This window comes from Centropristis striata, chromosome 8 (genome assembly GCF_030273125.1).
Source record: "Centropristis striata isolate RG_2023a ecotype Rhode Island chromosome 8, C.striata_1.0, whole genome shotgun sequence".
Lineage (NCBI taxonomy): Eukaryota > Metazoa > Chordata > Actinopteri > Perciformes > Serranidae > Centropristis > Centropristis striata.
Window position 1 is genome coordinate 37,160,166 of NC_081524.1, and position 23,258 is coordinate 37,183,423.

At 36.3% G+C, this 23,258-nt stretch overlaps 1 protein-coding gene across 1 annotated transcript in view; it reads right to left on the bottom strand.

Moving 5' to 3' along the window:
- The window catches only part of col14a1a (collagen, type XIV, alpha 1a), a 192,859-nt gene that overhangs the window by 1,812 nt on the left and 167,789 nt on the right, over positions 1–23,258 (bottom strand). Inside the window, 7 exon segments of the mRNA XM_059340164.1 lie at positions 6,455–6,610; positions 8,450–8,527; positions 13,082–13,273; positions 14,486–14,552; positions 17,040–17,075; positions 19,945–20,016; positions 20,683–20,736. Coding sequence (XP_059196147.1) covers positions 6,455–6,610; positions 8,450–8,527; positions 13,082–13,273; positions 14,486–14,552; positions 17,040–17,075; positions 19,945–20,016; positions 20,683–20,736 — 655 coding nt within the window.

Consider the following 23,258-nt stretch of genomic DNA (forward strand, 5'->3'; position numbering starts at 1 on the left):
GCCACTTTAAATGCCACCACCACTGAAAAATGTTGCGTTGTCCAGACAGACGTGGGACCCTTCAGTGTTTTAAAGATTGAGTTGATGAGGAAGTGGGTTAATGAAATTCAAGTAAAATCTAGTTTCTACCCCATACTGCCCAGATCTGATCATTTATCCAGAAAAAAAAAGATGGGTCAAATTAAGAGTTGAATTTTTCCCAGTTTACAGTATATGAGATGTAGAGATAGAAGGGTTCTTCAGTGATGAATGCAGCCAATCAGCATCAAAGCAATTCATCACTATTTAGCTGATCCATCAGGATTTGAAAGATGAGATTAGCTTCGAAGAGATTTGAGCTCAAAGCGGAGGCAGCAAACAATTGCATGCAAGAGTATTTGTGGACAGATGGCACTGAGATCAGTGGTGGTGATCATCACAGCAGTGTTACGGGGTTTTGTTTGGTCTTTAGGGAAGGTAAGCTAATCCATTTTTGTCTCGGAGGCTGTCAAATGATGAAGCAGCCAGATTAAAGATCCAATTTTGTCAAGAAAGTTAACCGATAAGTAGAAATTAATCCAGTTTCTCTTCATAATGAGGAATCACAGATCCTCTTTCTGTGCATAAAGAGTGAAAATCTGTTGCGAATGGTTTTTGAAATTTACACCAGATCAAAATGAGTACGCAGAGTTGACTAATTGCTTTTTAACTTTAACTAAAAAACTTTTTAACTAAACATTTCTTTAGGCTTTAAAAAGGAAGTGTTGAAGAGGATTTTTGGAAAACGGTCTCCAGGGAAACCAAATTTAAAAACCGCTGCTGCAGGGGTTAGAGGTCAGGACGCTGGGGTCAGGAGTAATTATCCATCCCGAGAAGTACGGAGGCCTTGAAGGAATACTTTATCAATTTCCTCAGTTTTGAGTCTTATGTACAGGGCACAGAGGGAGGAGTGGAGGGAGGTGAGGAGTGGAGAGGAGGACGGTTGGAGAATGCTCCTCAGTAATCATTCCCATAGTCCTGTTGAACTTCAGTCAGAAAGAGACAGAGACAGAAGGAGGGAGGGAGGGGAGGAAGGAAAGGAGACAGAGAGAAGACGTTACACCTCATATAAGGAGGAAAACCCAGCGACACCAAAGAGTTAAACCTCTCAAACTGCACTGACTTCCCCAGCTGTTGGGTTGCGGTTTATGGAGGCAGAAAGATTAGTTTTGGAATCTGCTTCTCTCTTTTAGAGGAGGAAAATACACACACACACACCATGGGTAATTCTTACAAAACATTTAGCTCAAATAAATATTTAAACCTTTAAATAAAATGTTTTGAAAGAAGGAAAATGTGTCAGATCTCTATTTCTCTTTCTGCACACGAGAAAGTGTAAATAAAGATTTCCAACACAGAAACCAGGAGAATGTGCAGAGTAAACCCAGACAAAACATGCATGGTGAGTAATAAACACTGAGACATTTCCTGCAGTTACACACCAGAACTGCTGTGCTTTACCACACATTCAACAAACACTTATTTATGAAACAAGACCTATGATGTGATGAAAGTCCCTCAACATTTTTGTGACATACTACACTTCTTTTTATTACTCGTTTATGCTGATTTTTTTTAAAATAAAATTTTATGCACTATGACTTTTTCCAAAGAAACGTCATACAATTATTATTTTAAATGAAATGTTTTATTATACTATGAAATTTTTTTTTATGACACTATAAAATTACCTTTTAAATGATTCTTTAAGGAAAAACTATACTGACTTCTTAATTTAAACATTTTTATGGCATACTATACAATGACTTTTGATGACATTTTGATGATATCTTTATTAATATCTTTATTAATACCATAATGACTTTCAAAAAGTTTTTTTTGACATACTGTACAATGCCTTTTTTAAAATAAAATGTTTTGGTACTATTCTATGACTGAATTTTTTTATGACAATAGTATGACTTTTATATCATTCTTTTATTTAAAAAAAACTTTACCATGAAACACTATAATCCTTAATTTAATTAAAAAAAAAAAATTATGACATACTATATTGTGTTATTAAAAAAAAAAAAAGACATACTTTGACTGTTTTGGTGACATTTTTTGATATCCTATGCTATAACTTCATGTACAAATTTAATGACTTTTTCAAAGAGGTTTTTACATTTGACATACTATATTTGACTCCTTTAACCCTTTATCAGGCAAAGAACTATATTTGGTAACTTCAGGTAATATTTCGAGGAAAAAAGTTGCAAATTTACTAGATTAAAGTGGCAAATCTACAAGAAAAAAAAGTTGCAGATTTAAGAGATTTAAAGTGGCAAATCTGTGCAAAAAAGTCGCAGATTTACGAGAAAAAGTGGGAAAAAAAGCAACTTTTTTCTCCCAGATTCACCACTTTAACCCTTAATAGGGCACTCATTGAAATACTTGCAAATTCCAAATTTCAACCCTAGAGAATATTGGAGGGTATTACATAATGCCAGAATGTGTAAAAAAAACCATAAGAAATAATATTTTGAGAAAAAAGTTTACGAGATTAAAGTGGCAAATCTACGAGAAAAAAATGCGCAGATTTATGAGATTTAAAGTGGTGAATCTGGGAGAAAAAAGTTGCTTTTTCCCACTTTTTTCTCGTAAATCTGCAACTTTTTTTCTTGTAGGTTTGCCACTTTAATCTAGTAAATTTGCAACTTTTTTCTTGAAATATTACCTGACTTTAACTACCAAATATAGTTCTTTGCCTGATAAAGGGTTAATAACTTAATTTTGACATACTATACAATGACTTTCAAAAATGTTTTTAGACATACCGTACTACGTCTGAATTTCAAAGAGATTTTTACCACATACTATATTAAATTAATGGTTTGGGTGAGTAGGGCAATTAATACTAAACTGAACAATCCCTTTAAATGTCACAATGACCGAGAATCTAGCTGCTTCGAAAGGAATACTACTACTCCTCATATTCCTCCTCTATTTTTTCCTTTGAAGTGGTCGGGGAGGCTGCGTTTAATCCCTGCATGGTCGAGACTAACAGGCAAGACTCTACTAAGTCATAAAACAAAAAAACATTTGACTGGAATCCATTTATATCAAATAAATCCAGTTTGATGGATGAAGTAATGTCTCATCCATCAACCACTTTTAGCAGATGATGTTTTATTAAGACGACTCATCAGAAGCTGTTAGATGTGTAATATGCTCACTGAGATGGCACAGGACAATGAAGCCATAAAGCTCCTCGCAACTATGAATATTCAAAGATGTCCCGTGTATGTGTGTGTCTGCATGTGAGTGTTACAGCATATTTTATTACATCTCAATATAGACAAATAGCTTCAGTCAGTGACACAGTTAAGTTCTGAATCCATCAGTGTGGACATGAATGTATAAACTTCACAGTGGAACAACTATAAAAGCCAGATCACTCTCCAATTCTCTGAGAGCTTTATGAGAACAATAACTATCTCACAGCCGGCTGTCACTGTGAAAACAATATTTCAGTGTTTTAAACATGTAAAAGACAGTTTATATGATGGAAACACCGGGCAGGGTTAAACTCTTTCAGCTGTATTTGCAGATAAATTAGGAAATATAACAATAAAACCAATATGTCTGTATTAATCCTCGTCACACTGATGGTTGGATGTGTAAAATGACAGAATAAAGCTAATGCTCAGTTTCAAAAGGACAAATCTGGACAAATAAGGTTTAAATAAACATCAGAGATGTTTTTGTAAAGTCTGGATATTTGGTGTTTTGAATACTTTTGGAGAAAATATTCCAGTCAAAATGTTATTTTTGTTTCTCCTGCCAGACGCTGACCTGTCTGTGAACATGTGTGGTTTTGTGTCATTTGTCTACAGCTGTGACCCCTAAACAGTTTGAAACAACAACAAAAAAAATTAAATAAGCATGAAAAAAGTTACCAAGAATCATCAATCATTTCTGTATCGAGATGCCTTCTACAAACTATTATTATGCACAAATTCAGATCGAGGGCTTGAAGCAATAAATACATAAACTAACAGCTTGACGACGGAGTAAAGTGACGACATGAAGGAGCTGAATTAACCTGCAGGTACCACACATCATCAGGAATTGAAAGCCATTTTGGAGATGATCCATATGAAATAAAGAAAAGCGAGTTTAACCCTTTTATCAGGCAAAGAACTATATTTGGTAACTTCAGGTAATATTTCGAGAAAAAAGTTGCAAATTTACTAGATTAAAGTAGCAAATCTACAAGAAAAAAAGTTGCAGATTTCAGAGATTTAAAGTGGCAAATCTGTGCGAAAAAAGTCGCAGATTTACGAGAAAAAAGCAACTTTTTTCTCCCAGATTCACCACTTTAACCCTTAATAGGGCACTCATTGGAATACTTGCAAATTCCAAATTTCAACCCTAGAGAATATTGGAGGATATTACATACTGCTAGAATGTGTAAAAAAAAACATACGAAAATGGTATTTTGAGAAAAAAGTTTACGAGATTAAAGTGGCAAATCTACAAGAAAAAAATGCGTAGATTTATGAGATTTAAAGTGGTGAATCTGGGAGAAAAAAGTTGCTTTTTTTCCCACTTTTTTCTCGTAAATCTGCGACTTTTTTCATGCAGATTTGCCACTTTAAATCTCTTAAATTGGCGCCTTTTTTTCTTGTAGATTTGCCACTTTAATCTAGTAAATTTGCAACTTTTTTCTCGAAATATTACCTGAAGTTACCAAATATAGTTCTTTGCCTGATAAAGGGTTAACCACAACTTGATCACTTTGGTACATGGTAACAGAGGAAAGCTTACAACATTGTAGAGGACTATAACTGTTCTGTGTGCAGTTGGGTCCACAATATTGGAAGAAAAGCAGTATTGAATGACTGCCATCTTGTTCTTGGCTGGGTTGGTAAATTTAATTTTTATATTACTATTCCAACTCAAATATGCACATGGGTGCACCACTGGCGTCAGGCTTCTAGCTACTGTAAATTTAATTAGCAGTGATATTTTCTATTTAAACCACTCCTGGAGGTCTGCTGTAAGGTCGTTATCCCATGTTTTAATTGCCAACTCAGGACGTATTATGCAACGCTCTAACTTGACGTTAGTTGACTCTGCTCCTTACAGACTTAACCCTTAATAGGACACTCATTGAAATACTTGCAAATTCCAAATTTCAACCCTAGAGAATATTGGAGGATATTACATAAAAACATATGAAAATAATATTTTGAGAAAAAAAGTTTACGAGATTAAAGTGGCAAATCTACAAGAAAAAAATGTGTAGATTTATGAGATTTAAAGTGGTGAATCTGGGAGAAAAAAGTTGCTTTTTTCCCACTTTTTTCTCTTAAATCTCGGCTGTTTTCGTACAGATTTGCCACTTTAAATCTCTTAAATCTGCAACTTTTTTTCTTGTAGATTTGCCACTTACCAAATATAGTTATTTGCCTGATAAAGGGTTAAAACAGAGCTTTTTGATCTGCGTCTGCCGCCTTTTCTCTGTGAGTTTATATGTACTTCTCCCCTTTATGTGCTACTATTTTCGGGACTTAAAAGTAGCCTCTCTTTTGATGGATTTGACGGACTGACACAGAACCTGCCTCCAGTCGCCTGCGCTGACATACAGTACTGTGCAAAAGTTTTAGGCGGTGTGAAAAAATGCTGTAAGTACACTGCAAAAAAAGAAAAGTTGGGTGAACTCAAAATTTCAAGGCAACAAACTTCGATAACATTTTAAGTTGGACAATTAAAGTAAATATTTTAAGTTTTGTTTTTGAGTTTGCTCTGGCACGATTGTAACGCTGCTATGAAATGTCAGCTAATGTTGCGACCACAATTTTGAGTTAGCATTGATACGCTAATGGCTACTCTTGTAGCTGTAACAAGCAGCGCCGATAGCGTCAGTTAGCCGCTAGCTTTCACTAATGACCGAATTTCACAACAAAGAAATAAGAGTTAGCAGAACTATTGTCCCTTGCTGTGAACCCCAACTTAAAGATATAAATAACAACAACTCACAAACTTGTTTTTGAGCAGACAACTGGCTTCCTTTGTTGTGCTAACTTACATTATTGCCCTAAATGTCAGTCATTTATATTTCGTTAAGTTTTACCAACTTAAATCACTGTTTTAGGCCAAAAAATACAAGTTGGCTTTTTTGCAGTGTAAGAATGCTTTCAAAAATATAAATGTTAATAGTTTATTTTGATCAATTAACAAAATGCAAAGGGAGTGTACAGAAGAAAAATCTAAATCAAATCAATATTTGGTGTGACCACCCTTCAAGGACTTTTGCACAGTACTGTATGACATCATAATTATGCAAAGACGCTATTGGTAAAACACTTAAAATGTCCATCTATCTGTAAACAACTACATTAAAGTGTTTTTAATCTGTTAAATGAATATATACTGCTTATAAATGCTAAATAAGGGCGGTAAAAGTAAAAAGCTGAATGATGTTTACCTCCAACGTTGTACCCCATACAAGAGTTCTGGTCACAGTATCCTGGTGGGCCGGCTGGTCCGGTGGTACCCGGATTCCCTGACCTCCCCGGTGTTCCCGGGTTACCAGGCCGGCCAGGTGGGCCCTGGCTGCCTGTCCGTCCTTCACCAGGCAGCCCTGAAGAAGGAGGAGAAGTTTGTATTAACACTTTATCAGGCGAAGAACTATATTTGGTAACTTCAGTGGATATCAAAATGGGGTCGAGAAAAAAGTTGCAAATTTACTAGATTAAAGTGGCAGATCTACAAGAAAAAAAGTTGCAGATTTAAGAGATATAAAGTGTGAAATCTACAAGAAAAAAAGTTGTAGATTTAAGAGAATTTAAGTGGCAAATCTGCGTGAAAAAAAGTCGCAGATTTACGAGATTTAAAGTGGTGAATCTGCACGAAAAAAGTCGCAGATTTACGAGATTTAAAGTGGTGAATCTGCGCGAAAAAGTCACAGATTTACGAGATTTAAAGTGGTGAAACTGTGCGAAAAACTCACAGATTTACGAGATTTAAAGTGGTGAATCTGCGCGAAAAAAGTCGCAGATTTACGAGATTTGAAGTGGTGAATCTGCGCGAAAAAAGTTGCAGATTTACGAGATTTAAAGTGGTGAATCTGCGCGAAAAAAAATGGCAGATTTACGAGATTTAAAGTGGTGAATCTGCGTGAAAAAAGTTGCAGATTTACGAGATTTAAAGTGGTGAATCTGCACGAAAAAAGTCTCAGATTTACAAGATTTAAAGTTGTGAATCTGCGAGAAAAAAGTTGCTTTTTTCCCCACTTCTTTCTCGTAAATCTGCGACTTTTTTCCATGCAGATTTGCCCCTTTAAATCTCTTAAATCTGCGACTTTTTTTCTTGTAGATCTGCCACTTTAGTCTAGTAAATTTGCAATCTTTTTTTATTTTGGATATCCGCTGAAGTTACCAAATAAAAAATAAAGGGTTAAAGGCTGGCGAGTACATTAAGTCAGTGTTCGGTATACATTCTGTAAAATGTTTCTGCCAGTGTGCCGCTTGGCGAGAGGATAGAGGAAAGAGGGAAGAAGGAAAATAAACTGAAATGTACCATCCAGAATACATCCTGTCACTGTGCTATCACCTCCTCAATCTCTTTTAAATCCCTCTCCCTGCTGCTGTGACAACATGGCAGAAAAGACATGATTGTCATTTGTGGATGAGGGAGATGATAGTGGATGTCCTGAGGGCAGGAGCAGGAATAACAGTTCTCAGCTGAAACTTAGCCAGAGGCTTCTGTTTTCTGTTTACACAAGAGAAAGTGCTCCATCAGGACTCACTTCAGCAGTCAGCCGATATATGAAATCAATATTTTGAGGAGAGTTCCATTTGCCAAGAGCTAAAATTATCATCCCACAAATATTCCAGAAAAGCACAGTTAATATAGGCGGAGAGCTGTGCCCTTTACCTTTCTCTCAGAGAAGATTTCCTGTATGAAATATTAAAGTTAGATTTTTTTTTAAAAGCAGATATCTGATTATAGAAAAGTTTCCGGGGAGTTTTGTCAGCTTGTTCTGTGAGTATCGATCCCACAACAGTAAACAGAAAATCCCATCACTGACATATTTTCATAACACAAACCCCAAACGCTCCACACAGCGCACACAGGGAAATCAATACAGAGAATTATATTCACGCTCCAAAACGCCTGCTCTCTTTTCTCAGACAGAGATTTAACAGAAAGTAAAGCAGAACCAAAAAAAAACATTAAATATATGTGCTATTATATTATATCAATATCTGAAACAATTTTGTTTTTTTCAGAGGGAATACAATGAAAAACATTTCACATATGGCAGCTCCGACTTAGTCCCAGTGGGAAACACACCAAAAACAAATGTTCAGGAACAGAATACGTTTAAATTATCATATTTTAAAGCAGTTACAGCTCCTACAAATGCTATCTGAGCACTGGGACTTGATAAGAGTCTCAGATTTTGACATTATCTCACCTGGAGGTCCAGGTTGACCTCGTGGTCCCTGTGTTCCAATCCCTGGACTCCCCCTCTCCCCCTTCTCTCCTGAAAGACCTGCAAACACAAAGAGATCCACGTTAAACTCAGAACACATCTCACTTTTGCTCTTTTTGGTGCACACACAACTTCTTAAGGGTTTGAATACATTTACACAAATACAACCACGAGGTACCTCTTCTACTTAACCCTTTATCAGGCAAAGAACTATATTTGGTAACTTCAGGTAATATTTCGAGAAAAAAGTTGCAAATTTACTAGATTAAAGTGGCAAATCTGCAAGAAAAAAAGTGGAAAAAGCAACTTTTTTCTCCCAGATTCAACACTTTAAATCTCATAAATCTGCGCATTTTTTCTCTCGTAGATTTGCCACTTTAATCTCGTCCACTTTTTTCTCAAAATATTATTTTCGTATGTTTTTTTTTTTACACATTCTGGCAGTATGTAATATCCTCCAATATTCTCTAGGGTTGAAATTTGGAATTTGCAAGTATTTCAATGAGTGTCCTATTAAGGGTTAAAGTGGTGAATCTGGGAGAAAAAAGTTGCTTTTTTCCCACTTTTTTCTCGTAAATCTGTGACTTTTTTCACGCAGATTTGCCACTTTAAATCTCTTAAATCGGTGGGTTTTTTTCTTGTAGATTTGCCACTTTAATCTAGTAAATTTGCAACATTTTTCTCGAAATATTACCTGAAGTTACCAAATATAGTTCTTTGCCTGATAAAGGGTTATTTACATTTCAGAGGGAAATATTGCAGTTTTTCATCTACTACATGAATTTGACGGCTATAGTTAAAATTATAATAAGCAAATACTGTAAATAGAATTCATTTCTCAAGAATAAACCAGCCATTTTGGCCCTTTTGGCTTTTGACCCCTTCACAGTTCTTCTATCAGAGATTTCCCCTCTACAGTTATCATACGTTTTTTTTTTTTTAAACGGTTTGAGGCCCAAATTCATCAAATGATCCAATATTTTATCGAAAAAGAAAATGAGAGAAAACTCCAAAATTGAATACAGATTTTTCTTCTTGTTTCAAATTGTCATGAAACTAATCTGGACCCTTCAGATTTACCTGGTGACCCCCTGGAGAGGGCTCAACCAGCCATAATAGTAAAATGTTATGTTCAAATTGTTGCATTAGTATTTGGAACATGCTTTTATCAAAGTAAAAGTCCTAACAACACAGTGAAAAAAAATGCTTCTGAAAATATTGACATGATCATATAAATATATCACAAACTTTACTTTTCAATCATTTATAGTTAATTTGACATTTTGATAGTAGGAGTAATTTCGGGTTGTTTTAAACATGTTATTGGTACTTCTACTTAAAATAAAAAGCATCTGAATAATTTCCCACCACTTTCTAACCCAAAATCGGTATTACATTACAATTTTTTGGACAACTGTGCCAGATAAATTATGCATAGATGATCAGTCTAATAAAATGTATAATAAACCCAGACTTGGCCCTGCGCTGCTGTCCAGCGGTGCAGCTGTTTGAATGACCTAATGGAATATTTTTCGCATACTCTAATATTAGAGAACCACACACAAAACTGGTGATCTGCAGATTTTCTGTCCTGCTGCTTTTATGACTGCCTTAATCAGTTGCATCGGGAAAGAGGAAGTAAGCACAGTGAGGTTAAGGAGAAAACATTTGACATTACCACAAATAAAATTTATTGTCTACACTAATTCTCTCGATATTCTCTCTATGATGTACACTTGCTGACCCACAGCCTCTTTACATTCAGAAATACACTACCGGTCAAAAGTTTTAGAACACCCCACTTTTTCCAGTTTTTTATTCAAGCAGTTCAAGTCAAATGAACAGCTTGAAATGGTACAAAGGTAAGTGGTGAACTGCCAGAGGTAAATAAAAAAAGGTGAAATATAACGTACATTTCAGAATTATACAAGTAGGCCTTTTTTCAGGGAACAAGAAATGGGTTAACAACTTAACTCTATGGAGTCTTGGGCTATTTTGTCCATTTTTGAATTCTTTTCATGTCTTTGTAAGTCATTTTGTGTCTTTTTTTGGTCATTTTGTGTCTTTTTTGGTCATTTTGTGTCTCTTTTAGTCATTTTGTGTCTTTTGGTGTCTTTTTTGTCATTTTGTGTCTTTTTTTAGTCATTTTGTGTCTTTTTTTAGTCCTTTAGTCCAACATAAAATGTGATTTTGAATCTTTTTTTTACTTTCAAAACACTATCATGCTCAATAAAGAATTTTAAATGTTGCAAATGTGCATTAATTTCAGAGTACACTGAGACATTAAACTGCATCATTTTCAATTCAATTCTGGAAAAGTTGGTGTGTTCTAAAACTTTTGACCAGTAGTGTATATTGTATGTGGAATATAAAAGGTTTCATATGTTGAACCTGAGAACAGCTTTGTTCCTGATTCTAGTATCAGCTTTACATGGACCATCTGACATAATAATAACATGTCTCATTTTCTTAAGCCTGCCATACATCTTTTTTAATATTTGGCCGACTCTGGTTTCAGTTCAGCCTATAAAGCAATAAAATGTGTGTCTTTATGTGTGTGTGTGTGTAGTGGCTGCAGATCGTAAATGTTATTGTGGAGAATCAAAGGTCTGAGGCTCTGAAGAGGAGGTAACCATGCTGGACATTTCCTGTCAGCCGCTCTCAGCTTTCCTAACCTTCCGTGTGTGCAGGCTCATTGGGAATGTGGTTCTTTGGTGTGGGTTGCGTGTTTTAGTGATGAAGATGGAGCCTCATAAAGGCCGTTACTTCACTGAGGGCTCGTGGCTGGGGAATGACCTCATGCATATTGGAGTAAGTGTCTTCTGGCCTGGACTGAACCTCGTGGGAGCTCGTCTGACCTTGCCTGTGAGTCAGAGAGCAGGCCAGACCACCAACAGCAGCAAACAAGCCCAACCGGAGCAGATTCTCTATGATATTCACAGTAAAAGCCCCCTGTGCATTACTGCACTTTACATACGGTGATGCATTTGATCATTTCACAACTGCACACTTATACATAAACATGTGTTACAACACCGGAGCTGTATACAGTCGCTCCACAATGACAGCCTTTATCCAAATAACTGGCTTTGTTTCAACAACAGGAAACACTGAATGAAAGATATATTCAAGAGATCAGCTACACTGACACTCAATCTATATTTTTTTTCAAAGGATATACACTTTCCTGTAGGTTTTCTTGAACTTCACATTACTGTGTTCTGCCTTAAAATTTTGTTGAACCCATTTCTACTTCACATATTGAAGTTCTCCAATATATATATATATATATATATATATATACATATAAAGTGGCGGTTCTAGACCAATTTGACTGTGGGGGCCAAGGAGGGGCCAGTGTTTAATCAGAGGGGCATATTAACAAGATAATATTTAAGCATTCAAAATATTTATTTTAGCTTATCTAAACATCTCATTTAAGTATATTTGGAAGATACAAATACATTGATTTAAATAATGAGACTCGCCAACAATAACTTTCATTATTTTGAAAGTGCAGTACAGTAAGAACGAGCTTTATATATATATATATATATATATATTTAATGGCGAGCAACCATATATATATATTATTATTATTATTTTAAATATTATTATCTTTTTTTTTATTTTTTTTATTTATTTAATTCGTTATTTTATTTATTCTTGTTTATTTGTTTTCTCTCTTTCTTTCCTTTTTCCTCTCTTCTCGCGTTAGCGCTTCTTGCTTTGTTTGCCTATTTATTTTCATTGTGTTATACATATAAGTGAGCCATATTTATATATGTGTCGTAGCATCTGCCCCTCATCCACATACACACACACACACGCACACACACATACATCTGTGCAAATTGTTTATCATTTAAGTTTTTCTTTGTTGTTGTTTGCGCTGTATGTCTGCTGTCTCTACTTGTGGTCCACATGGTGTAGTATATTTGTCTCTCATGTCACCTTGTTTGTTACGTAATTTCACCAATAAAAAAACAAACAAAAAAAAAACTATGAAAGACTCATGATGGATTTGATTACCTTTATATTTCTGAGAGGATAAGAGATAATATTTACTGAAATTGTCAAGTATATTTTTCTGTCTGTCTCTCTCAATATGTTTTGTGCATGCTGTAAATCAGTAGTTCTCAACCTTTTTGAGTCGCGACCCCCAATTAAACATGCATGTTGTCCGCGACCCCGCTCACTGAACAGAATCACACACAGTTCAGATAAAAAAAAGTAAACAAAATGACCAAAAAAGACACAAAATGACCCAAAAAAGACACAAATTGACCAAAAAAGACACAAAATTACCAAAAAACGACACAAAATGACCCAAAAAAGAAACAAAATTACCAAAAAAAGGAAACAAAATTACCAAAAAGACACAAATTGACCACAAAATGATCAAAAAAAGACACAAAATGACCAAAAAACACACAAAATGACCCAAAAAAGAAACAAAATTACCAAAAAAAGGAAACAAAATTACCAAAAAAGACACAAATTGACCACAAAATGATAAAAAAAAAGACACAAAATGACCAAAAAAAGACACAAAATGACAAAAAAAAGACACAAAATGACTAAACAAACGCAAAATTCCCCTTCCCCTCTCACCTCTCTCTCCCGGCCGTCCGTTCTGGCCGCTGGTACCGGGGAACCCTGGCCTGCCGGTTGGCCCTTGCTCTCCCTGAGGTCCTGGGAGGCCTCTCCTGCCGGGCTCTCCGGGCGGTCCAGGTACTGTTCGGACTGACACTGACGACTGGACGGGGATCTGGTTCAGTATGGAGTTATAACGAGACAAGTGGCCTGCAGGATGTAGAGGAGGAGAGGGGTTAGAAATGATTTCTGGGGTTTTGAGAGTTTTTTCTATTTGTTTTTCAGTCAATCAAACTTTATTTATATAGCGCTTTTCATACAAAAAATGCAACACAAAGTGCTTTACAAAATATAAGAATAAAAACAGACAATAAAAATGACAAAACCCACCCCTCCCTCCCCCACATACACATCTGTATGTATACATACACAAACATGCACACACACACACGCATTTAGTCGGGCAGACCCAACATACACCCCAGTGCGGAGGCCCCCATGAGGGAACAATGGAGCTAAAAACTAAAAGATTAAAAGACAACAGGACAGGATAAAAACTAAAAGACTAAAAAAACAACAAGACAACAGGACAGGATAAAAACTAAAAGACTAAAAGACAACAGGACAGGATAAAAACTAAAAGACCAAAAGACAACAGGACAGGATAAAAACTAAAAGACTAAAAGACAACAGGACAGGATAAAAACTAAAAGACTAAGAGACAACAGGACAGGATAAAAACTAAAAGACTAAAAGACAACAGGGCAGGATAAAAACTAAAAGACCAAAAGACAACAGGACAGGATAAAAACTAAAAGACAACAGGACAGGATAAAAACTAGAAGACTAAAAGACAACAGGACAGGATAAAAACTAAAAGACTAAAAGACAACAGGATAAAAAATAAAATACTAAAAAAACAACAGGAGAGGATAAAAACTAAAATACAATGGGAAAGAAAATATAAACAATGTGATGAACAACTAGATAGGTAAATAGATAGCTAAATAGGAGAATAAATAAATAAATAGTGAAATAATCAGTTAAAAGCTAGACCAAACAGGTGGGTCTTGAGCCTCCTTTTAAAAACATCAACAGTCTCTGCGGTCCTGATGTCCTCTGGCAGGCTGTTCCATAGGCGTGGGCCATAATGGCTGAATGCAGCCTCCCCGTAGGTTTTGGTTTTAACTCTTGGAATATGATATTATAAATATGAATATGATATGATAAAAGCATATCCGATAGATAAGATGGCCCAAGACCATTCAGACATTTAAAAACGAATAAAAGAACCACAAATCAAACAGGAGAGTATATAAGAGTGAAGAGAAGAGAAGAATTGAAGCCAGAAGAGGTCAGAAGAAACATTTTCAGCAAGGACATTTTTCTAAATAACATGCTTGTGTACTCTTGGTTACTCACTCTGGATCAGCTGTTCACACACTTGCCGTGCGATGGCGCGCACAGCAGCCTGGGTTTGCACATCGCCCTGAAGAACAAACATGATGCTCTGATGTTATACAAGCACACTGATTCAGGCTGATTCCACTTTTCTTTTCAAGCAACCACAGGCTCATAAATGCCCCGACCATGGTTGATTAATTGGTGCGTGGGTGTTTTAATGGCTGTACTCCACCTTTATCTCACACTTTGATGCCCTTTATATTTATATTGGCCAAAACAGATAGCACACTTATGAGGGCAAAGTATTTGTGAAGTCCACAAATAAATAAAAATCTAAATGTTATTATATAAAATATTTTGGCATAATGTTGTTGACTTTGACTATAATTCAGTTGAATTTATATTCTCCAGAATAACACATTTAAAATGTTTTTTTATTGGAGTTGATAGCTGGAATAAGTAGTCACTTCTAAACCGGAGACTTGACTTGATGTATGAAGAGTTTTACTTTTCTAACTTTGCTCCTATATTTCAGTTGGCATTGAGGTGATAACTTGAACTGTTTTCTAACTTTTGAACTTATCTGGAATATATAATAACTGCTAGTTTTGAGCAAAGTTCAGATTATTTGTCATGAGGAGTACTACACAACCCATGAAGACAGCTGAATAACAGCTTCTGTGGATGAGTTTTTACAATGTTTGAAAAAATAACCCTCATGATATGATTGTGAGTGTCATACGGATGCAAGGTTACATTGTACATAGGAGACAAATTAAGTTCTTATGAAAGGCTCTGCAGAGTTGCATTATGGGAAGTGTAGTATCCAGCAATTTTAGCTTTTGACCCTTACTAGGGAGCTTAAGTCTAGTATGCTTTAATTTTTACTATTATTTCAGTTCATGGACTTAATTAAAGTAAAATCTTAAATTAATACATTCCCGCTATAATATAAGATTCCACTGAAACAATCTACAGTTGTTTAACTCAGCTACTCTCAACCTTGGGGTCCCGACCCCAATTGGGGTCGCAAGATGATTTCTGGGGGTCGCCAAATCATTTTGGAAGTCAGCTCTGTCTCCACTTAAAGTTAAAGTGTTCATGTGTTAATGTGTTTTAGTCTTTTTGGTCATTTAATGTCTTTTTTTTGGTCATTTTGTGTCTTTTTTGGTCATTTTGTGTCTTTTTTTGGTCATTTTGTGTCTTTTTTGGTCTATTGGTGTATTTGTGTGGTCATTTTTTGGTCAATTTGAGTCCCTTTTTGCTTAATTTTATGTCATTATTTGGTCTATTTGTGTCTTTTTGGTCTTTTTGTGTCTTTTTGTGGTCAATTTGAGTCCCTTTTTGCCTAATTTTATGTCATTTTTTTTATATTTTGTGTCTTTTTGTGGTAATTTTTTTGTCATTTTGTGGTCAATTTGATTATTTTTGGGTAATTTTGTGTCTTTTCTGACAAATCCCAAAGTAGCAAATTCTTACTTTCCAAGGAGTCTCTGGCTTGAAGCTGACTGTTACACACTCAGGAGGTCAGAATGGACCTTTAAACTTATAGAAAAGGACTTAGATTAAAAGTAACAATAAAATATAAAAAAATATATAACGCACATAGTTGTTGTCTGCTTCATTATTTGTCCAAAATTCGTCGTATCAGCTGAGTTTGTATGATCTGAACTGTGCGCGTGAGATTCTGTTCAGTGAGACAACATGCATGTTAAATTGGGGGTCGCAACTCAAAAAGATTGAGAACTACTGAGTTAACTTGCACTTCCCCCTCATTGGTTACGTGTAATGGAGTTGAGACTTTTCTTTCAGGAAGTCAAACATTCCATGCATGTTAAATGAAAAAGGTCTCACTGATTAACTGATGTTTATTATGAGCAGCTAGTCTCCACTGTTGCTTTGTAGTAATCATTTGATGTTCCATCTAATACTGTGTATATTGCAAAATCATATTAAGGAAAAAGCTTTGTATTAAATGATTACTTTCCCTGCTCAGTTATTACCGTGTAAATGACTGTGAAATGGATTTCAGTGTGGACGCACACTAGATACCAATGAGATTCTAACCAGCTTTATTCTGGGCCAACCCACAAAACGCATGACAAAGAGGAGAAAATCCTGTCATGTCTTTAAAAGAGACTTTCATGTAAGGTCTTCCAATGAAAATTAACTGCAGTAAGGTACAAATCTCCCTTACATTACAGGTTTCAATTCAAGTTGTGTGTGTCTCAAGCCCTCGGCAGTGATGGCCTGGTTACTGTGTCAGCAGAAACACACAACCTGCTCAGCTGCAAATTTGAACCATGAACGCTGATTTGATTTGGCTCGCTCTAACCGAGGTTGAGGGACTAAATGAGAGACATAAAGTGAATGTTTGTGCAAAAGACGAACCAGAAACATTGAATGTGTACTGGAGGGTGATTTGGTTTCTTTAAAACCAGGGTGTGAAGCATTAGTGAGTAATAGTCTGAGTTTTGTTGCAGCAAAATAACAATATTTCCACTACAAAACGGGGCAGTAAAACAAGATTTGCTGTGAACAGTATTTGAAGTGTGTGAGAGGAATGACTTACTCTTTCTCCCTTATCGCCTTTGGTACCAGCAGGACCCTGGAACATAAAAGCACAGGAGGAGAATAAACATTCGACTGGGGTGTGTGCTCAGAAATAGCCGTGCTCATCTCTCTTTCCCTCTCTGCTTTAGTGTCCCCACCTCATTACGCCCTACCTCTCCATTTCTTTAGGCCTCTCCATCTCTCTGATCTAACAGATGGTATGACTAAATGCATTTAAATTTGTGTCCAGGTTCTTTGTGTCCTAAAGACAGCATCCTCATAAGCCCCAAAGCATGTGTGCCCACAAACAGAGAGCGATTCTGTCCCTTGGATGGGCTTCCTTCCTTTCTGCCACTGCCAACACTGTAAAACACACAGATGCATATCTGACCACAACACATGCAAAAACCTGCCAAGCACATAAAGCTGGTGAATGCATATCACAGTATAATGCATTGTAATCCAGAGGCAAATAAAAGACAACTATTTCCTGGCCAGAGAACCGAGTGCTGATATGAAAAATATCAGTTTGATGTTGTTACAGCTTTTGAATAAAAGCTTGTTTATCTTGGGGGAAACGTGTCCTTGACCACCGACTGACTGGCTGTGTTGAGTGGGTTGGTGGACAGAGAAGGATGTGTGTAAAGGCCTGGCATATCATAGAGTATGTGTATTATACACCAGATGACAGAAGGCGTGCGCCAACATTCGACACAGTCGCTGAATTGGAGTGCAGGTCTCCACAATAAAAGTCTTCTCCTGGACCTCCGCTGTGCCTGTCTGGATCGCCAGAGTCTTCCTGGGCATATAAATGTCTGTTGTCTTATCACTGTGACAAGGGAAACCCAAATCAAATGGTGTGGGAGCCAACATAAGTATCTGAGCGTGAAAAAGACAGCAACAAAAAAGCTGATTTCTTATATTATTTCATCAAACCTATGTTCCATTAGTGTCCTGCCTGTGCAGAGTCTGTCCAAAGCGCTGAGTTGATGTTTTTTCATTCAAAATGTTTTACAGTTCATCCGTAGGGGGAAGTATGTTTACGATGACTTTCCTCTTGTGCAGCACTTCAGCGTGTACTGATAAAACAGTCACAAGAAGATGGCTGATTTTTTCTTTTGTAACTGGCAAACATATGATGGCTTGATACCAAGTCAAGCAAGATAAATTAAAAAGCCCTCAGGTGGTCGGAAAACCACTTTCAAAAGCAATATTTTGTCCAGGTTACACACACTTGGACTCATTGCCCCACACTCAAGACATTATGAAGTGCTGAGACAGCTTCATGTAGCGAGCTGTAAATACAAAGGTATACGAAATTTAAACCAAATGTATAGGACAATCCAAATGCCAGGTGGATTTTGCTGCTACAAATCGACAAAGGACATCTGTCACTTCGGCCTCCTGAAGACTTTGAAAACTTGGAGCAGTTGACCAGAGATTCTCATATGGACTTTTACTTTGCAAAAACTGGACAATAAGCTGCTAATAAAACATGTTTTCTTCTGTTCCGTATTATGAAGTTTCATGAGTATTGATCATGATAGATAGAGCATAACATTTCCAGATGAATCACGTCATTCCGAAAAAAGAAAAGTTTTGGGTTTCACATTAAACGCTAGGATGAGAGCTCGAAAAATGAAAGTGGCATGAATGCTTAAATCCTGCTTCTCTTTATCTTTACAATCTTATCTTTCTTTGGATGGTAAAAATTCAAAGTCCTTTTTCTCAGTGCAGTGGGACAGATGTGAACCGCTTTTGTGTCCAGCTCAACAAAACTTTCAGGACTGACTGCCTCGTCTTAAGGTCAAACACAACGAATCAACACAATGAAACAAAATGCTAAAATTTCCCTGCAGATTTAAATAGCTGCATTCAGATAAAAAAGAAAAAACACTCTTGTTTAAAAAGAAAAATATTCTCTTGCAGCACAATCCTAGGAAAGGGTTGCAGGGGGCAGAATGGGGACTGAATCAGCAATTTAATGTCGAGTTAAAGTTTGGAACTAAAAGTTTAAAATGTTAGAGAGATAACAGCTCTGGAAAAAAAGTCTGCTTGTGTGTATTTGCTGCAAGTGCATACATTCATACTGGGCTTCTTCTTCTCTGAGATGAGGCAGATGTGATCTTTCACTGTTTTTCTTTGTTTGTGTGTGTGTGTGTGTGTGTGTGTGTGTGAGAGAGAGAGAGAGAGAGGGGGAGAAAATGTCGGTAAGTGATTTATAGCTCTGCCTCTATGAGCCAAACTTTGCTGCTGGCCTGCAGCGCTGACCCAAGACTAGATTAGCTGTCACCAACATCACAGTATCATCTGTTTCTGTTAGCATTACACAAAGTTTAGAACCCAACATCTTCTCCTTCGCATCTCTCTCTCTGTGCTTGTGTTGTGTCAATTGCAAGGTAATTTGTTGTTATTTAAATCCTTATTAGATTTGTCTTTTTGATATTCTAAAAGGATGAGCCTTTTTAGCAAAGCTAACCTTTGACTAAAGCATGCTGCGTCCAGTACTGACAGGCTGTTTCCAGTCAGGGAAAGGGAGTGGAATAGGGCAAAAATATAAAAATAAACAAACTGTGCATGGGCTCCTTGTCAGCATCGGAAGCAAACCACAATGTTATTTATATATAAACAAAACTGTAAGTTTGTGATGCAGCTTAAAGATTATTGTTTTCCATTAGATTGAGGCATGATAAGAGAAAAACATCTAAAGAGGAGAGGTAAGGAGGAGGAGGAGGAGGAGGAAGTAGAGAAGAGGTCATGTCCTCTTTGTTTCGTTGTTAATTTGGATAAGTTCAATCAAACATTCCTGAGTGGGCTTATTTCAAAAGTTCTTGTATTTTCTCTTGAGCAAAGTCATTATCAGAGGATTTTTGTTTCTTTAACAAAAATGAAACAAAACTTTAACAAACAAAGTTTTCACTCACAGGAAGTCCTTGATCTCCTTGGGGTCCTGCTGATCCACCAGGTCCTGGAGCTCCTGGTGCTCCCGGGGTTCCCTGAGAGAAAGACAGGAAGTAAAGGAGGAAAGACGGAGAGGGCGGCAGAAGGTGACAGGAAGTAGAAGGATCAGTTGGGGTTGAAACACTGATCAGGCCCACTGGCTGCCCTGGGCCACACCTATGTAATATCACTGTTTCATTTTAAATCTCTTCTTAAAACCTCTTCTCGTTGGCTTTTAACACCACGTAGAGTGTTGATTTTATGATTTTTTGTTTTTTATCGTATTCATGCATATTTTATTTTGTGCGGGCAGTACATTTCACATTTTATTTTATTTATTTTTATCCCATTTTTAATTTATTTTATCTTATTGCATCTTACTGATCTATTGTTTACTACATCTCTTTGTATTGTGTTATGTATTTATTGTTTGTGAATCACTTTGGAAACCTTGTGTTTGCTAAAATTGTGCTATATAAATAAAAGGGATTGGATTGGATTGGATCACTAAAAGAGACATGAAGAGACTCAAAATGACCACAGTGAACCAAAATACACAAAATAACTACAAGAAGACCAAAGCAACAAAAAAGATACATAACAGCTGGGAAGAGAAACAAAAAGACTCCCAGTGCCTATAAAGGGAGGATAAAGAGACACAAAAATATACAAATAAATATGGTTAGACCAAAGGCTGAGAATAACAGGAAAAAAAGACTTACAATGGGTCCAGAAGGTCCTTGTCGTCCCTGTGGTCCACTGTTACCCGGCAGCCCCTGAGACACGCCGATGAAAACACACATTTTTATTAAATATTAGCTCCACTTTCATAATTGTAGGTTGAACTTTGTTTTGCACAAGCTTTAAAAAATGCCCTGAGGAATTTCCTGCAAGTCTGCAGACTAAACCAACAGTAAGACTGTTATTTTCGAGTACAATTAACATACAGGCGACTGATGGAAACCAAACCGTTGCATCTGCTACTTCTACTGGTTGTTGTTCAACCTCAGAGTCTGCTAAAAATAATTTTTCAAAAAGCCCCCAAATTAACTTTGTGTTTGGTTTTACTTTGAGACAGTTTGTATAAAAACACAGGTGTATTCTTCCTTATGTTTTTTTCTTTTTAAGTTGCCTCAAGGTGTTTAAAGCCATTTAATGTCTTCTCCATGATGCTGTGGTTTGAATAAAAAAAAAAGCATGTGAATATGAAACTCGAGCTCATTCATGCCTACTGTATGACATGTCTGCATGGTCTGGTTTTGTTAAGGTATGAAATGTAATAACATGATATATAATAACATGATGTTGGCTTTGACCCATCTCAGTATTTATGGGCCATTCAAATTGAACAAATTCAGTGTTATTAATACATATTCTGGGAGCTGAAGTTAACATCAGATTGTTCTGGAAAACTGCTTAACCTGAGGTTCAGTTAATCCTTTCATTTGAGCTTGGATGTCTGAAGTTACTCTGTGGTCACACACTGAGGCTGATGCCCTTTCAACATGGACACACTCCTTATATGACACCAAGTTTAATGTGTGTACAAAGCTCAGTAAAACCTACTGTGTCTTTGATTTCTACAGAAGCCCTAAAAAGACAAGAGAAAGAAATATGATGATCCATTGCCTTAGTCTGATAGAAATTAGTGTTTCCCTGTGTTTACAACCTAAGAAGTGGTGCTTTTTACTAACTTACTTTTTATAATCCATGAAGAAAAGTAAAAATGTTTGTATGTTTGTTGTTGTAATACTCATTTTGACCACAAGGGGCTGAAGTGCACCACTACACTGCAAAAAAGCCAACTTGTATTTTTTGGCCTAAAACAGTGATTTAATTTGGTAAAACTTGGAAATATAAATAACTGACATTTAGGGCAATAATGTAAGTTAGCACAACAAAGGAAGCCAGTTGTCTGCTCAAAAACAAGTTGATGAGTTGTTGTTACTTATATCTTTAAGTTGGGGTTCACAACAAGGGACAATAGTTCTGCTAACTCTTATTTCATTGTTGTGAAATTCAGTCATTAGCGAAAGCTAGCGGCTAACTGATGCTAGCGGCTAACTGATGCTAGCGGCTAACTGATGCTTGTTACAGCTACAAGAGTAGCCATTAGCGTATCAATGCTAACTCAAAATTGTGGTCACAACATTAGCTGACATTTCATAGCAGCGTTACAATCGTGCCAGAGAAATTCAGAGTTGAGCAAATTAAAAAACAAAACTTAAAATATTTTGTTTAATTGCAATTTAAAATTTTATCGAAGTTTGTTGCCTTGGAATTTTGAGTTCACCCAACTTTTCTTTTTTTGCAGTGTACCCCTTCTAAATAGGATGAAAAGAAAAGTTTTCTTCAAAGTGAATTTTCATTTCTCCATGCATTCGACAAACAATGTAGCCTACATTCAATATATTGTACGTAAGCAAGTTACGTAACATTACTGTCATGATACTGTCAGAAATTTAGTATTTGATACCAGTAACAGTGAAATGCAACAATTCTCGATAGCCGATGTGATATCACGGTCAAAAAATGCTAAAAACAAGACAGATGCCATTTTATTCTTTCTGACCACCAGAGTTGGAATGAAATACCTAAATGATAATGAACTTTAGAACCTTTGTTTTTCTCACTAGCCTCTCGGGGCTTCCAGAGATTTCTTAGCATTTATTCTAGACACGTGTTAGGTCTTCAGAAAGTTTTTCAAATCCCTATTGGTTAAGACAAGTAGAGACAGCACATCTTGGAGCAGGGAATTCCCCTGTGGCGTTACATCCTAAATGCTCCCCACAACAGGTAAAGCATTAAGCTTTGTTAAACTCTCACAGGGACCTTTATCTTTCAGGTAAATATTCCAAAACCAAGTCTTTGACAGCTTAACAAAAGCTGAATTCATTAAATAATAATGCATGCGTGATCTTCTCTGAAAAGCTGTGTGAGAATGTGACACCAGGAAACTCTGTGAGAGTCACACAGTAAACACTTGTCCTGGTAAACTCAATGATGGGACTCTTGGTTCCTCACAATGTTAAAAGTCTCACAAAGTCAGACACTTTTTAGTTTCAAATTAAGCAGAAGCACATCTGGAACAAAAAAAAGTTGTCATCTTCAGACAAAAAAGGTTACAAAAGTTTCCACTGTGAAGCAAATAAGCATTAGATGTGACATTAGGATGAGAGCATTATAACATTCAAAATACTGGCGATATTATAATCCAAACATTCAACTTGTTCTTTCCCTACTATTCATATAAGAAATTCTGCTTTCTCTCACGTGGTCAGGCTCATAAAAATGTATC